The sequence below is a fragment of the Serinus canaria genome, chromosome 3 (assembly GCF_022539315.1).
Source record: "Serinus canaria isolate serCan28SL12 chromosome 3, serCan2020, whole genome shotgun sequence".
Classification (NCBI taxonomy): Eukaryota; Metazoa; Chordata; class Aves; order Passeriformes; family Fringillidae; genus Serinus; species Serinus canaria.
In genome coordinates, this window is record NC_066316.1 from 22,851,275 (window position 1) to 22,866,839 (window position 15,565).

At 40.3% G+C, this 15,565-nt stretch overlaps 1 protein-coding gene across 1 annotated transcript in view; it reads left to right on the plus strand.

The window, feature by feature from the left end:
• KCNH1 (potassium voltage-gated channel subfamily H member 1) overlaps positions 1–15,565 on the plus strand; it is a 173,821-nt gene that overhangs the window by 99,721 nt on the left and 58,535 nt on the right. Inside the window, exon 10 of the mRNA XM_030236208.2 lies at positions 841–1,037. Within this exon, the coding sequence (XP_030092068.2) occupies positions 841–1,037 (197 nt within the window). The remainder of the gene's footprint in view (positions 1–840; positions 1,038–15,565) is intronic.

The following is a 15,565-nucleotide window of genomic DNA, read 5'->3' on the forward strand; positions in this document are numbered from 1 at the left end:
TGAACTCATAACTTTCTCCTACACACTCCCTTTTGTGCCCAGCCTGAGCTGGGGGTGCAGCCAGTGAAATCCTGACAGGGGCTGCTCCTCAGCTGGATTTTGGGGTACATGCCCTGCACTGTAGTGCCCAGGCTGGTGCAAATGCCATCCTTGCAGTATTCCACAATGCTGGTGTATTGCTGCCCCGAGCTCATACAGACCTGCACATGGGAGGGGTGTGGGGAAATGGCTCTTTTCTTCCTTCCACTGAGAAACAGCTGAACTTTCATGCCTTGTCATTGTTATGTTGGGGATAACTAATTGTACTCTTCTTGGTTTGGACTCTGTTTAGCTGCAGCCTGTAGCTGCACTGATGTGTGATACAGGAGGATTTTATTGACACAACAGTGGGTAAATGTTAGCCAGATTAAGAAAAATCAGCAACACAGATGTAAGAAACAGATCCTTTGTGTGACAGTTAAAAGGAGGAAAGGAAAAACCATTTCCTCCTAATTAATTTCTTTGAAAGAGATCAGAAGAAAACATGAACCGAGAATGAAGCACTTTTCCTGATTTTTAAAAAAAGACCTTTATTGATATTTAAAGGAGACTTGTCACATAGTACACTTTTAAAGTATGATTTATTCTTGTGAAGTTTTGCTAGGCTGTTGTAATTAAGAAAAAGATAATGGAAAAAAGTTATCAGTTAAATATTTCAAAGTTGATTTTTTTTCCCCGACAGTTTTTTCCCCCAAGTGCAAAAATAGAAGAAACTTGACTGCCTGAATGAGATGTCTGTTCTTATATATTTTTGATGAAAATAGTGCTGTTAATGGAAGCAATGCTGTTGATTTTCTGTAGGCAAAGGAGACGTTTTTGGTGATGTGTTCTGGAAGGAGTCGACTCTCGCCCAGTCCTGTGCCAACGTAAGGGCTTTGACTTACTGTGATCTTCATGTGATTAAAAGGGATGCCTTGCAGAAAGTGCTGGAGTTCTACACTGCCTTTTCACACTCCTTCTCCAGAAATCTCATTTTGACCTACAACTTGAGAAAAAGGGTAAGTAGCTGTGATTTTAACATACATCATGTAAGTTATCTCACATTTAAGGACAGTATGCATGAAAAAACAGAATGGCTTGAATTCTGGAATTTTTTGTGGACCCCTTTTATAAGATGACTTTTCAGAGCTTGCCTAAGAGACCCTGCTAGCATGTAGAGTCAAAAGGCTGTGAGAATTTATTCCAGTGGTAGCTTCAGAGGGAGCTAGACTGTATGTGAAAGCATTATACATTTCCAGGAAGCAGACAGGTTCCAGCATCTGTGAAAACTGTCATGCACTTGTGATAAAGAGTGTTCACTACTTAATGCAACTTCAGTTCGTAAAGCAGCTAAAAATATTTTAGAGATGTTGCCTGAAATCACAAGGAAAATGACAGGGAAGATATAAAATATAATATATGGAACAAAAGTCGAGTACAGTAGACACGATGGAAAAGTAATATGAACATGGCATTCCATCAAGAGTTGTTTCTTTTATTATAAATCACATTTTGGAATTATTTGCTTATCTATAGTATTTCCATTTTCTTATCCTTGATTTTTTGGCTCTTTTCATTCCTTGTTGTGTGCCATTTCAAGTTATTTTGTCAAATGCAAATAATCATAATCTAATAGCCCAGTTTAAATCCTCTGTGTAATCTTCAGTGAACAACCTCTGCAGAAATATATTAAAACTGTAGTGGGTATAATTCAGATGATATGATTTTATGATGCAAGGTAGAAAACAATAATATTACATTGAAAAGAAATACATTAGAGAGCCTGTACTTGCTTTATAAAGGGATTTGAGATCAGCTAAATAAATATGTTTGATAGGAGAGGTATTTGATCCTAAAAATAATTGTCCATAGTAATTTCCAGGTGCCAAGTGAGTCCTGGATAATTACACCTGAAAAAAGAGAAATCTTTTAATGTTTTAAATCTGTTTTATAAAATTACACCTTACAACTAGACATTTTTAAAGAATTTTTTTTAATATATAGAGTTGGCATACAGAAAGTAAAGTAGTGTGATGATATTTTTTATCTCCACATGTTATCAGTATAAAAGAATTCAGCTTTTTAGTGTTGGATGAAAGAAGAATGTGTAATCCACACTTTGGTGAAATAAATCAGAGCTCTGGTAGAAAATTGATGGGATTGAAAACTAAGAAGCAAATTTTTACTTGGGGATTTCCTCCTAAGTAATTTTTTTCAAGTGAAGGTACACAGCTGCAAGCATATTAAGAGAGATGTCCTGGTAATAAACAGCTCCTTACTCCATCTAAGTTAATGTAAGAAATAAAATAAATGAAAGAATTTGACATTGCTGTCACCTCAAGAATCAGTATCACTGACTGACATATTTTATAATTAGCTCCATGGCTAATGTTGTAAGATGCACTCAGAATATATAATTGCTTTTTTCTTTCTCAAAATCTATAGAAATAGCAAGCTTTGAGGCTCAGAAGGACCAACTTTTTCAAAACTCATAGTAATGCTAGCAGAATTCACATCATTTTGGACCTGATTGGAGCCAAAAGGCCCAGCTTTAGAATCCAATACCTACTCCAGAAGTGCCACTGTCCCTCCATACTTATTGGCATTGCTTTTCCCAGCCCAGGTTACAAAACAGTTTTTAACTGTAGCATCACAAATTCTGTGCTGTCAATTTTCTATACAAAATGTTCCTAATAAAAATGTACATCTTATGATAGCAATTTCCATCCAGTTATTCAAATAATTGGATTTTAATTGAGTTGCAGTCAGCAGAAAAGTGGCATTGATTGATAATGGAAGTGAGAATTTGATGGTTCTAAGTTAACAGACTGTAACTCTATTTTATTAAAAGAAGGCTGATTGCAATCAGAATGCAAATGTTAAATAATGTGAATCAAATATGCTCTTGGAAATGTGTGGAAGGTACAATACTTGAGAGATTTGAGGTGATGCAAAAAAAAAAAAAGCAAAAAAGCAACTTTTTAGAATTTAGAATTTATTCTGGTTTAAATATCTGTGATTTTGTTTTTTATAGAAATAGCTCCCCAGCCTGTCGCTTCTAACACTTCTCTGGTCTATTTCTGCAAATGGAATTTTGTAGAATTAAGATGAACTGGTACCTTCTGTTGGTTACATTTGTGATTTATTGCATATCCTTTGGAGTATAAATACCAGAACTACGCTGTAGGTACTGTGTATTCCTCCCAAATATATTCATACAGATTCCAAATACATGAAAAAGCAGATTTGGGGATTTTTTTTCAGAAAGATCTCATATTTTTAGACTTGGTTATTCCTGTGAGGTGTCCCCATCCTCAGGGCACATGTGCCTTTAGCTGGTTGTGGTACCAAGTCCCACTGTGCAGGGCTAGGTCTAGCCTAGTTTCACTCAGCTTGAGTGAGCTCCAGCACTGCTCTATTTTTTGGCCATATTCACATATTCCTTGGGTGCTGGGTCTCCTCTGGTGATCCCTGGAGGAGTGGAGCTCCTGTCCCAGGCCCTTTGGTGCCAGGGAAGAGATGTTCCCCCACTGCTGGTCTGGATCCACCGCTGATGGCGGTGACAGAAATAATCAGACAGGGAGGTACATTGGAAGGCACCCAGACTGCTCAGCTGGTCTTGTCCTTAAACCTAGAGCTGGATTTAGGCAAAGTAAAAGGCAACATGCCTTGTGCTCTTCTTCCTGCTTGTCTTGACTGTGGTTTGAGCTGTGCTGGAAGGGCAGGACACTTCTGGTCCGTGTATCCCCTTTATGCCTTCCTGGAACAGGCTGCAGGTGTAAAATGTTACTGCCTGTGATACTTCCAGATTTGTGGCCAAGGGAAAAGTTTTTTTGTGCTCTGTGCCTGGCATGTCATTATTGTCCCTGTCTGTGCTGTGAAAGCAGTTTCCTTTCACTGACTTTCTCAACAAATGCCAGTGAAACATCCTCTTTTCTGAAAGTGTCAGCTGGCTGTCAGGTGACTCCCTGAGCAGTTCCCTCAAGTGACTAAAATCCTTCCTGAAGTTATTAGTTGTCTAGTTACCTCAGAGTGGAGCTCAGACTTAGGAAACTTTTTATTTTTCCTAAAGAAAAAGAGAAAGCAGACCTTTAATTAACTCCTTCTGCTGCCAGTCACTGAAATTTTCATCTAAGTGGGAACGGGGGGATAATCATCTGCTGCATCTCTCTTTCCACCCTCCTAAGAAACTGAAACTGCAGTCTGTGCCTGCAGGTGCTGTGTGTTGGACTTGAAGACTTTGCAGCTGAAAGGAAGCTGAGAGAGGTTTTTCAGAGCAATCCTTGCTGTAACAATGTTCTGAAATAAAGCAGCAGGTTAACTTGGTGTTTCTCTCTATTTTGGATTCCTTGAGGGGAGCCAGGGTGTAGACACTGAGGGTATTGTGGGATAGTTAAGTGACAAACTCCTCCTCATCAAGGGTATGCTGGATAAAAGAAATGCTGCAATTTGGGAGGGCAGCAGGAGTCACAGGCTGGATGGAGGAGGTCTGGTTGTTCCCACCAAATATTTAAACACCTCTGGGTTTCCAAATTGGATGTCATAGCTCCAGGTTGGTAGAGCTATAAGAAGATAAAAGTTTCCTCCATAGATAATATGGTGGGGTGCAAGTTTGCTGTCTTGAAGAATGGGAAAGGCCTTTGGAAAAATGTTCTGGCTTTGGCAGTTGCTTCTCTTTCCATGTGCTTCTTTCCATTTGTGACCAATATTAACTTCCACTGGGTTGTACCGCCCTGCATTTGCTGGTTTCATTCTGCTGCAGCCATAAATGATGTTACAGCTCAAATGTCTGCTCACACTACATAAAAGGGAGAATTCTAATACATAATTTATTAAGCTGAGATTTCTCTAGTAAGCCGTTTTAGCCTGGATGAGATTAAATGATTAATTCTGAATACTTTGGAGCGTCGTGCTAGAAAGCACAAGTAGCTTTCCCAGAAGCTGAAATTTGTATCCTGATATAAAAGAAGGAAGGCAGTAGGATCTAGGTACGTTACTGGGATTTTGTTGGAGTGAAAGAAGTGGCAAAAAATGTTCTGCATTTTTACAAATCAAACATGATTTAGTGAGTTAGAGCCAAAGCTCCTAGTCAGAACGTGCTTGAGAGAGCAGTGATTGTAACAGAATAGTCTCTCCTTGGCAGTGTAAGATTACTTGCTTTTGTACATGTAGAGGTGTGTGTATTCTATGGTATTCCAACTGTGCCAGTGGACAGGACTCCCAGCATCTCTTTCAAAAAGCAATTTAAAAATGTAATTGTGCTTTCCTCTTCAGCATTAGCTTAATCTTTCTCCTTTTCGTAGTGTAAGCTCTAACTGGAGAGAGAACCTCTCTCAAATCATACATTTCAGCTAGGAGTGCCTCAAGCCCTGATTTTAAATCTCAGGGGGTATTGGAAGCAGTTTGTTTTCAAAGGGGCAGTCCATGGTCTCACAGTCTGCCTTTTCACATGACAAGTTCTAAAATTTTTTTTCATGATAGAGGTTCAAAATGGTATCCCAGAATTTTTTCTGGTACACAAAAGCCAGAGTTGCTGGAAGGTTTCATCAAAGCTTTCTTACACTGAGAAGAGAAAGGTTTTAATTTTAGAGTATTGTCCCATTTGATGATGGATTTCATAATGGTCAAACTGACAGCCTGCTTCTTTCTCCTGTGTTTGTACTCACCAAAACAATCCCAGAAATCCTGTGGGAAGAGGATTTTGATGTTTGACTGGCATGCATCTTACAGCACTGAAAACTGAGAACGTTGGACATGACTGAGATGTCTGGAAGGACCCATGGCTTGTGAATTATGCCAAATTCCCAAGGAGGCAAAGTTGTCAATTTCCAAAAAAACTGCCCAGATGTAAATAAACAGTTGAGCACAGTGTTCTTTCCCATGCTGCTTTTCAAAAGCTGTTCAGGGAGTCACATGCTCCTGTATACACAGTTTCTTTATGTCAGTCTAAACAAAACTTATTTAATTCTGGTTCATCGTTATTAGATTCCATATTGCATTTCTGCATCTTTTCTCTGGCCTTGGACATCTTAACTTCTATCTCTGACAGAGAACTGTCTAGCTAGCCCTCAGATTTTTGGTCAAATAGACTTTACACTCTGTACTGAAAATGCTCTGAGGCACTGTGTGTCATAAAGTTTGCACATCTTTTGTGGATGATTTTAGTGCTATGTCTGTCAATGAATTGAAGCCTCATGCCCTTGGATTTCTTCCTTCCCCTCCTCTGTAGTTTGTTGGACCCCTCCAGGTAGAGCATTACCACCCACCCTTAGAGAAGATTTGATGAGCTGCAAGCCTTTAACATTCATACACCTATAGTGATTGTTGATGGATGTGATTGTGTTCAAGCCAAAGTAACTCCATCATCAAAGTAACTCCATCAACTCCATCATCTCCATCATCAAAAGCTCCAAAATTCTAAACTTGTTTCTGTTCTATCTAATGCTTGTAGCTGGGAGCCCTAGAGGGAGGAAGATCTGGCTACAGACAAATAGTTTACATAGTGGGGATGTGTGTGTACAGTAGAAAACATAATTAACTGGGAAGTCTAAAACACTCTGGGAGGTTGACCTTGGCTGGTTACCACTTTGTTGGTTACCAGATGCCTACCAAGCCTCTCTATCACTTCCCCCTTCTCAACAGAACAGGAAAATAAGATGAAAAGTTTGTGAGTTGAGATAAGGACAAGGAGATCACTTACCTGTTGAAATCAATGGCAAAACAAATTTGACTGAAGGAAATTAATTTAATTTATTACCAATTAATCAGAGTGGGATAATGACAGTTAACAAAAAATCTAAAAAACACTTTCTGCCCATTTCTTCCCTTCTTCCCTGGCACAAATTCACTCCCAAGTCTGCTATCTCCTTTCCCTGAGCAGTACAGGGAGGTGGGAAATGGGAGTTGTGGTTGGTTCCTGATGCTTGTTCTCTGCCATTCCTTTTTCCTCACACTCTTCCCCTGCTCCAGCATGAGGTCCCTCTCATGGGAGACAATCCCTCACAAACTTGTCTAATGTGTGTCCTTCCCACAAGCAGCAGTTCTTCAGGAACTTCCCAGTGCATGTCCCTTCCACAGAGGGCAGTCCTGCAGCCTGTGTGCTATCAAACCCTCACCACAAAAACCCAGACCAGACAACAAAACTCTTCTGTTGCTGTTACTCACTACAGGCTATGTTGTCATGTGAATTTTAGCTGTGACTTAGATAAAGCTCTGGGGGTAAGTAGCAAAAGGCTTCTTCAGAATGCTCTTAAATGACTAATCCCTTCTAAACTGATTTAATGAATTCATCACATGTTTGAGGTGCCTTCTGCTACTATGAATAATGAGTAATTTTCATACATTTAGGTGCTGTAGTATAATGTCTGCACAGTTGTTATCAAGAAGGAACTTAGTATGCCATGCAGAGCAAGCTGTGTATTTCTTCATAGAAATATTGAGTTGTTGAAGTTCTGATAGGCCATTCACTAGCAAATCCTATTAAAAGTAATGCAGTCCTCAATAGATATTATTAATCATCAATAAAATTGATGGAAGAGCTGGTGTGGGTGAAATTCAAATTCCAAATCACCTTAAAATAGAAGAATATGATTCTTGTATGAAGCTAATGCTAAAACCATAACTGCCTTGAGGTATCTTCAGTAAAGAGAATATTTCCCATTCTGTGCTATTGTAGATTTATAGGTTTTCTCATGCTGGTCACTAAATTCTTGAGTATCATTTGCATTCTGATCACTGAATTAGGAATTAAATTTGTGCTGACTAAATTGGTAAGTCCAGAATTTTGACTATTTCACAAAGTGTTTTCTAAGTATGGAAAACTATGTCCATGTTATGTCAAGAAAGACATTCCAATTCTACATCAGTACTTGGAAGAAAAATGCAGTAAACAGAGCAAGTTTTAGTCAACTAGAAATTGGGGTTAAGCACTTCATTCATCAGTCCAGAAACTGAATTGATGTTTTGTTTGGTTTTATCACGTTTTGAGGAGACCTGCTTGAATTGTTTTTGAAAGGTTTCTTTTTATCAGTGACCCATAAAATACTCAGTCTTAAATATAAAATAAAAAATTCTGACTTTTTTGAAATCTGTAGAGTGTTTGTGAAGTCTTTCTATTTATGGGAAAGCTGTTTCAAGTAGATGAAAAATGTCCTTAACAAGGTTGATGGTGAATTAAAATAAAATTTGTTTTCATACTCTTTTAATCCTTAAAAAAGACACATTTGGCTTTTGTGAAGCTATTTCCAGGTGAGTAATAGAAAGTTGACGTTAAAAAAAGATTTTGTCTCATTTAAACATGAGACACACACCCACACCAACTTGTTTATCCCAACAGAAGAAAATGCATTACTTTGATTTTACCCTCCTCCACCCATGTAGACTAAAGCGTAGAAATAATTTTAATACAGAGAAAGGTTATTCAGAGTGAATGAGGATTCCCCAGAATAGCTCCCCCAAGCCTTTTTAAAATAGAAAATGCATTTCCTAGGAACTGAGGAAGTTCTAAATGTTGGCCCACCACCAGGGACAGAATAATCCAAAATAGTGTAGCTACTCTTACACAGTCTGGGGATCTAGTCTTCCTTGTGAAAACAGTGCAGGAAGGATTAATCCCAATTTTAAACTCATGCTTTTCCTTACTAATGTGTTGATTTAGAGAAGCAGAAGTGCAATATGTGGAGTTGGTCTGTGTGGTGTGTTCAGTGTGCCTGTGCACTCACCCATCTGCTCACAGTCAAGTTTAATGGGGTCCTTTAGACCAGTCCTCCACCAAACTTGCAAAGAGGGGGCATTCCAGGGGAATTCAAGGAATTCCCTTTCCTTGAATACCCTTTCTCCAAAGCAGTCATCTGCTTACTGTGACTGAATGGTGAGAGTTTGAAAATTTTTCTGCGTTTCTAATTTAAAAAACAAGGTATGAGGTTTTTTTGGTGTCTGCCATCTCTGTCTGTGTGTGAGTGTGTGTGTGTATATATATATATATATATATACATATATATATATATATATACACATATATATTTATATACAGTGACTGACTTACTGCTGAAGCTCCCAAGTAATTCCAGTGTCACTCTTTCTAATGTATTCATGCTGCTGCCCAGGCTTTTTTGCATGTGTGTGCCACGTTCTGTCATGTATTATAATTGCACTAATTATGTTAATGCCATGGTAACCTCTGTGGCCTGGTGGTTTTATGTTCTGGTATAAGCTGGTGCTTCACTGTGAAGCAAATGACAGAACAGGGACTTGATACCAGCCTGTATTTTTTTTTTCTAAAAATGATCTTTCTGGTCTGGGAAGCAGCTGGGTCCAGGAAAAACTTATTAAAAGGAAAAGATTTCCTGGCATAACAGCTTTGACCTTCTGGTCTTCTCCAGGGTCACTAAGGCATGAACTCATATGACTGCAGATCCAAATACAGCCTGTTCAAGGTACTCCATGAAGGAGAGAAAATGCAGATAACTCTGCAATATAATAGCTGAGTTACGTTGGCCAACCCAGGTGCTTGAGCAATCAAACTTTATAATCTAAGTGATCCAATTGATCCTTTTTTGGCACTGCAATGAAAGCTGAATAACTGCTCCCAATGGAAAAACAAACAAAAAAAAGGAAAGCAGAAGAAACTAAGCTCTGGAGGTTGCAGCTAGTGTTGTGTAGAGACTTTGTGATCCTTGCTCCAGACCAAATGCTTCCTCCAGGTCCTCTTTTCTTGCTGAAATGTTCTTTCCCGTTTTCTTGCTCAAAAGTTGGGACTTTTATTGTAACTATGAGCTTTTGGACAGCAAGGCAAAGGAGGTCCTTCCCCTCTCTGTGTGCCTCAGCCAGGTCTCCATAGTTCCTCTGAGGGCTCTATTTGCTATGCCACATGATGGGCATAAAATAAGTAGTTCACCTTAAATGCAACAAAAAAAATCCTGTTAAGATTTTGTGTGAACCAAAGCAGTTTCCAGTTTGATTTGGGAAAAGATAAACAGTAAACACTGAGAGGTCAAACTAACCTATGTGTGTAGGCAGCTGATGTTTTTCTTGTATCCATCCTTGAAAATTAGCCTTTGAGCTGCATCCTGATGAGCATCCTGCTGGGGGAGAGCAGCCAGGAGCGTGCCACATTCCCCAGCCTCAGGGAATGCTTGCTGCCAGAAGTCACACAGGTAACAGGGTGTCTGCTGTCAGCCTGCTCTACAGGTTGCTGCCATTCCAGCCTGCCTCTGGAGTGTTTGGTTGCTGCCTCTGAAGTGGAGTAACGACAAGGAGTGGCCTTGTGAGAGTTTCTGGATTTGAAATCCAGTACGCTCTGCCATCATGGGAATGAACCAATTGCAAACAAAACTGGGTAGGGCTCCTTGCCAGTCATCTGCTGCAAGTGTAGCTACCAACTGTTCCTTCAGCTAAAGTCAAGTGTTAAGGAGCGTGTTGGGCTGTGCCTCGGTATAAGAACTTTGAGAAATACATTGAGTAAGATCACAAATCATCCCCTCTTATTTGGTATTAATTTTGCAGCCAGCAACTGGGTTTTTGTTCAGACTGTGTATGATTCCTTCCTCAAAAGGAAGTGCACTTTGTAATGTGCTCTGTCAAACATCTGTTTGAATTCAGATTTTCAAACAGAAATGTGACACTGATGTAGAATGTAAAATCCCCATACAAGTGAATGTACTAAGCAGTTTTTTTGAGTAACTTTTTCTAAATTAGGAGACTGCAGAGGAGTCTTAGCTCCACTTGAAAATATTACTATTCTCCGTCTTATAGTGGCTTTTTTTGGTTGTTCCCATTAATTTTCTCTTTCCCTTTTTACATTACAAAATGGGGCGTCAACTTCAGCATCTTGTGTGTTTATGTATGTGAATATATAGAAATATCAGGACACACTCACAAATATATAGATATATAGTGGTAGGCTGCTCTGAGTATACTCAGTGTGCCCAAGTGCTGTCCTTATAGGACTTGGAATGGGAATTTCACTATCCACAAACAGCCATGCAGCTGGACATGAAGGGATCATAATTAACCACAGGTCCAAACCCATTGTCTCTCTATGCAGCTGTGAGAATGCATAATGTTTTCACCAGATTTTTATCCGGGGCTAAGTCTCTTAAATGCATTTTTAATTAGTACAGCATTATGAATGTGAAAACCCAATACCCAGTTAAAGAAGTGTTTGGACTTTAATGCTACCATAATATTACCTTTGTAGTTCTTTTTGTTGCCATCGCCTGGGGTCTTTTCCAAATATAGAAAGCAAACACTCCACACATGCATTTTCCCAATTCTTTGTGACTTGGCAAACCACATCTACATTTCCCCAGCATTCCCCAACCTGGCTTTGCCTTGCAATTCATCTAAACATATTGTTCCTCCATCTTAAAATTTCAGAGGATGTGCTTCCACCATTCTGACATACTTCATGGTTGGTCATTTCTCCCATATGCTCTGTATTAAATATAATACACAATAAATTTTTTTCATTATTCATTTACACAGCTGATGCCAGAGAATCCAAGAAAAATTCTGCCACAATAATTTTGTAATACCTCAGATGATTTACTTTTGTAAGCATTATCTTTGTGTGAAAATACAGAATTATGTTCCCCTTTTGGAACCTTCTTCTTTACTTTGATTCTTAAAAAAAAACCCCACAAAAAACCAAACCCAAACAAAATACTGTAAAAGGATCTAATGTTATACCCAGGTTGACTGCCATAGATACATCTGTGTCTCCCACCTTCAAGGCTGATGCCTGGATTTAGTATGAAATTGAAATGTCATGTAAATTCCAGCATTCTTTGTAGTGCTGCAGAAGTGAGGCACATTGCAGTCATCCTCTAAGTAGGGAGACGTGCAATTTGTTGTTTTTCAAGGTTTTGCTGTTACTTCACAGTAACTGCTAAGATGTTATTTATGGCCAGTTATTATCTTGATTAATGAAAACAAAATTGCTGTTGATTTCCATCACATACTCCATCAGATGGTTGGCTAGAGTGGAAATATGAGGATGCTGTAACCTTTGGTCATGCTAAGATGCAAAGCAATAACAGAGGAAGAAAATAATGTTAGCTCTAACAAATGGATATTGGTTTTGCCATTAGAAATTTGGTGTAGTCTGGAAATTTTAACCTTTGGTTTCCCTTGCCTGCATTTTTCAAATTGCTCAAGCAGCAAGTCTTGTAGGAGTAAAAGTTTCAGTGGCTTACATGTTCTCAGTGATTATCCTGTACCCTTTCTGAAAGAGGAGATTCACGTTTGGTCCAATGACAAATTCATGGGAATGAATGGAAGAAGAAATAATGAAAAGCTTTTATTTGGAATGTCATTTGGGATCAGTTATATCCTGTAACATAAAAGCATTACTGTGGTCTTTTTCAGCAACCTTGAAAATGGTCATTTGTGTTTGACAGTCAAAATAGTTCATAAATGACCTTCAGCATTCATACCCAAACCATTCTGTAACACAGATGCAGCCATGAAGGGAGTCTGGAAAACTTGTGGCTTCTGGTTTGTAATATATTCCCAAAAGTTATAAAATTTGTCTAAATTTGCAATTGCTCTGTCATTTATGTAGCATATTTGTTAGTGATGTGAAGGCATACCTTCAAAAATACTGAGGGGGTGTTTCTTGGTCTGCTCTCTGAGAATCTCCTTAAACATTGCATATTGCTTGTTTCATCACATTTTCCAGTCAGTAAGATTTTCCAAACCCCATCATGCTCTTCAGAGAACTGTTCAGAAAAAGCACACTTGGTAGAATTATAAGGCCCTACCAAATTAGCTTTAATAATATTTTCATCTTATTACATATTGGAATTTCTTTACTGGACATTTTAAAGTATACAGATGGAGTACTTCCTCCAGAGGGCTCATATGGGGCTATATTTCTTTATTTCTTTTTTTTTATAAGATACTGAGTGATTTATTGTCCTTATGTGAGGGGAACCTGAAATGTAGAGGATTAAGTGACTTGCTGTCTTGTACAGAGATCCTCAGTGGCAAGGAGTAATGGAACCAGGATTTTGTAGTCGTATGTTCTACTCTGTGTGGAAGACCTTTGAAGGTCTGCAGCACGTGGCACAGGATGTCAAATTATGCCTTGTGTAGTGGAAGGGCAGACTCTAGTTTTGTGCTGCAGTCTTGCAAAGGGCCTTGTGTCTGCTTTGAAACAAAACACAGCCTGTAAGTATTTAATAGTGCATCCAAGTGTGCTAAAGAAAGCAGCTGAATGAGCAAAAACAAGGACAGAGTTGTCAGGAGAGGCCAGAAAAATGGTGCTTGAAACACAGGCTTGGCCTTCTTCCCCTTGTTGAATGCTGCATGTACCAAGAGAGCCTCTCAGCAGAGAAGCTAGTCAAACAGAGAAAGAGGCAGGAGATGAGTGGAGCATCTGGTATCTTTCCAGGGAGGTGGGTGAAAGAATTCTGGATGAATGGAGCAGCTGATGCTCTGTGATCCACAAAGCTATAGGACAGCAGTGGGTGACTGGGGAGAGAGACAGCTCAGCATTTCAGAGTTTTACTACACCAGGTGGACACAATAAAAACAATAAAGAGCAACCTCAAATTATCTCACCAACTTTTCCTCTGTCTGGCCATCAAAGAAACCCTTCAGACTGCACCATTTGACAGCCTCTCTGCCACTCCTTCCTGACAAGAGAAGCTGCAATACAGCAACACCTACACCCTCATGTTCCCCAAGGAATATTATTAAAGCAACCAGCAGAAGAAGATGAAGAATTCTGGTGACATTACTGCACTTGAGGTCCTTTTTCAGCTGTCTGTATCCAAAGTTGCTCAAGTACCCAAGACTTAGAAAGTGTGACACGAGACCACGTGGTACCCACTGCATTGTGTCTTATCCTAACACATCCTCAAGCCAGGGCCCAGTACAGGATCACAGAATAGTGAGAGGGACCCTTAAAAGTCATCTAGTCTGACTGCCCTGCAGTGAGCAGGGACCTCTTCAATAGATTAGGTTGTCCAGTGTCCCATTCAATTAACCTTGAATGTTTTCAGCGATGGGGCATCTACCACCTCACTGAGCAGCCTGGTCTCATGACTTACCAAACTTTGTTGTGAAAAATGCTGCTTCCAAAGGTGTGTGTGGCATGGGTATGAGGCCCATGTCTCCAGTGGAGAGGTTGTGCTGCTGGGCCTCTGCCACAGTGGTCATCTAAAGCAATCTTATTTCCACGTGGTACCCAAATGGTGCATGATTGATCCTGGTGTTCCTGCTCCTCCTGTGTGAGCATGAGTGACAAAGCTGCTTTAAGGACCAGAATAGATGTAACACTTGCATCCTGCAGCCCTCCCAGCTTAGAGAAACAACATGTGATGGAGCTGCTGCTCTGTGGTTGCTGGGTGAGTGCCAGCTGTGGGTTGCTGAGACGCCCCAGACTCACTTAGCAACTGTGTGTGCTTGGGATATGAGAGTGGCTTGTCACACCGTGCACACTGCCTGCTGTGCTGGTTCCTTTGTCACTTGGGGTCACCAACTGGGACGGTGTTCGCAGGGGTCCCAGGATGAGGGACGAGATGAGAATGTTGACTCCATGTTTCAGAAGGTCTGACTTATTATTTTATGATATATGTTATATTAAAACTGTACTAAAAGAATAGAAGAAAGGATTTCATCAGAAGGCTAAGCTAAGAATAGAAAAGGAATGAATAACAAAGGCTTGTCTCTGACCAAGACAGTCTGGACAGCTGGACTGTGATTGGCCCTTAATTGGAAACAACCAGATGAGACCAATCCCAGATCCACCTGGTGCATTCCACAGCAGCAGATAAGAATTGTTTACATTTGTTCCTGAGGCCTCTCAGCTTCTCAGGAGAAAAAATCCTAAGGAAAGGATTTTTCAGAAAATATCGTGGCTATAGCCTACCCCTGCCTGAACAAAATGCCAGGTCATATTTTCCTTTGAGATTTACCCTGCATGTGATTTGCTGTGTTCTGCCCACCAGCAGCTGAGCCCCACACCTTCTGAGCAGCCTTGGAAGGTGATCTGGGCCATCTGTGTCCCTTCAGACAGGTGGGACATCTCATGCTCCATGAACCAAGTCATATTCTGAGTTTTGGGACCACCTTCTCAGGGGACAGTGCTGGAACCAGGAGCCTGAGGAAGAAGGGAGAAGGGTGGTTCTGCTCCACATGAGCAAGCTGGTCTGCTGGAGCAAGCAGCTAGAGATCAGTGGTGGTTGGCTTCTCATGTCACAGTCCTTGATGAACCTGGGGAGTCAGGTAAGGAAGGCTGAGCTCTCAGAGATCTGGATTTCTCCTGCTTTCCCTCTCCATTTCCCCCACCTTGCCTGAAGAGATGTGGCAGGTAGCAGAGCTAGGACTGCTCTGTGTTGTGGGAGTGGTGTGGACAGCCAATGTGTTAACAGAGCAGATTGCCTTGGCTGCCAAGGGTGGTGGGCTCTGGGGCAGGAGGTCTCCTCTCAGGGATGCAGGGATGCTGGACACACCAGGCTGGGCAGCAGCCTGGAAGACAACATTCCTGTCCAGCCATATCTGGCATATGCAGATTAGGGACATTTTGAAAGAGCAGCTTGAC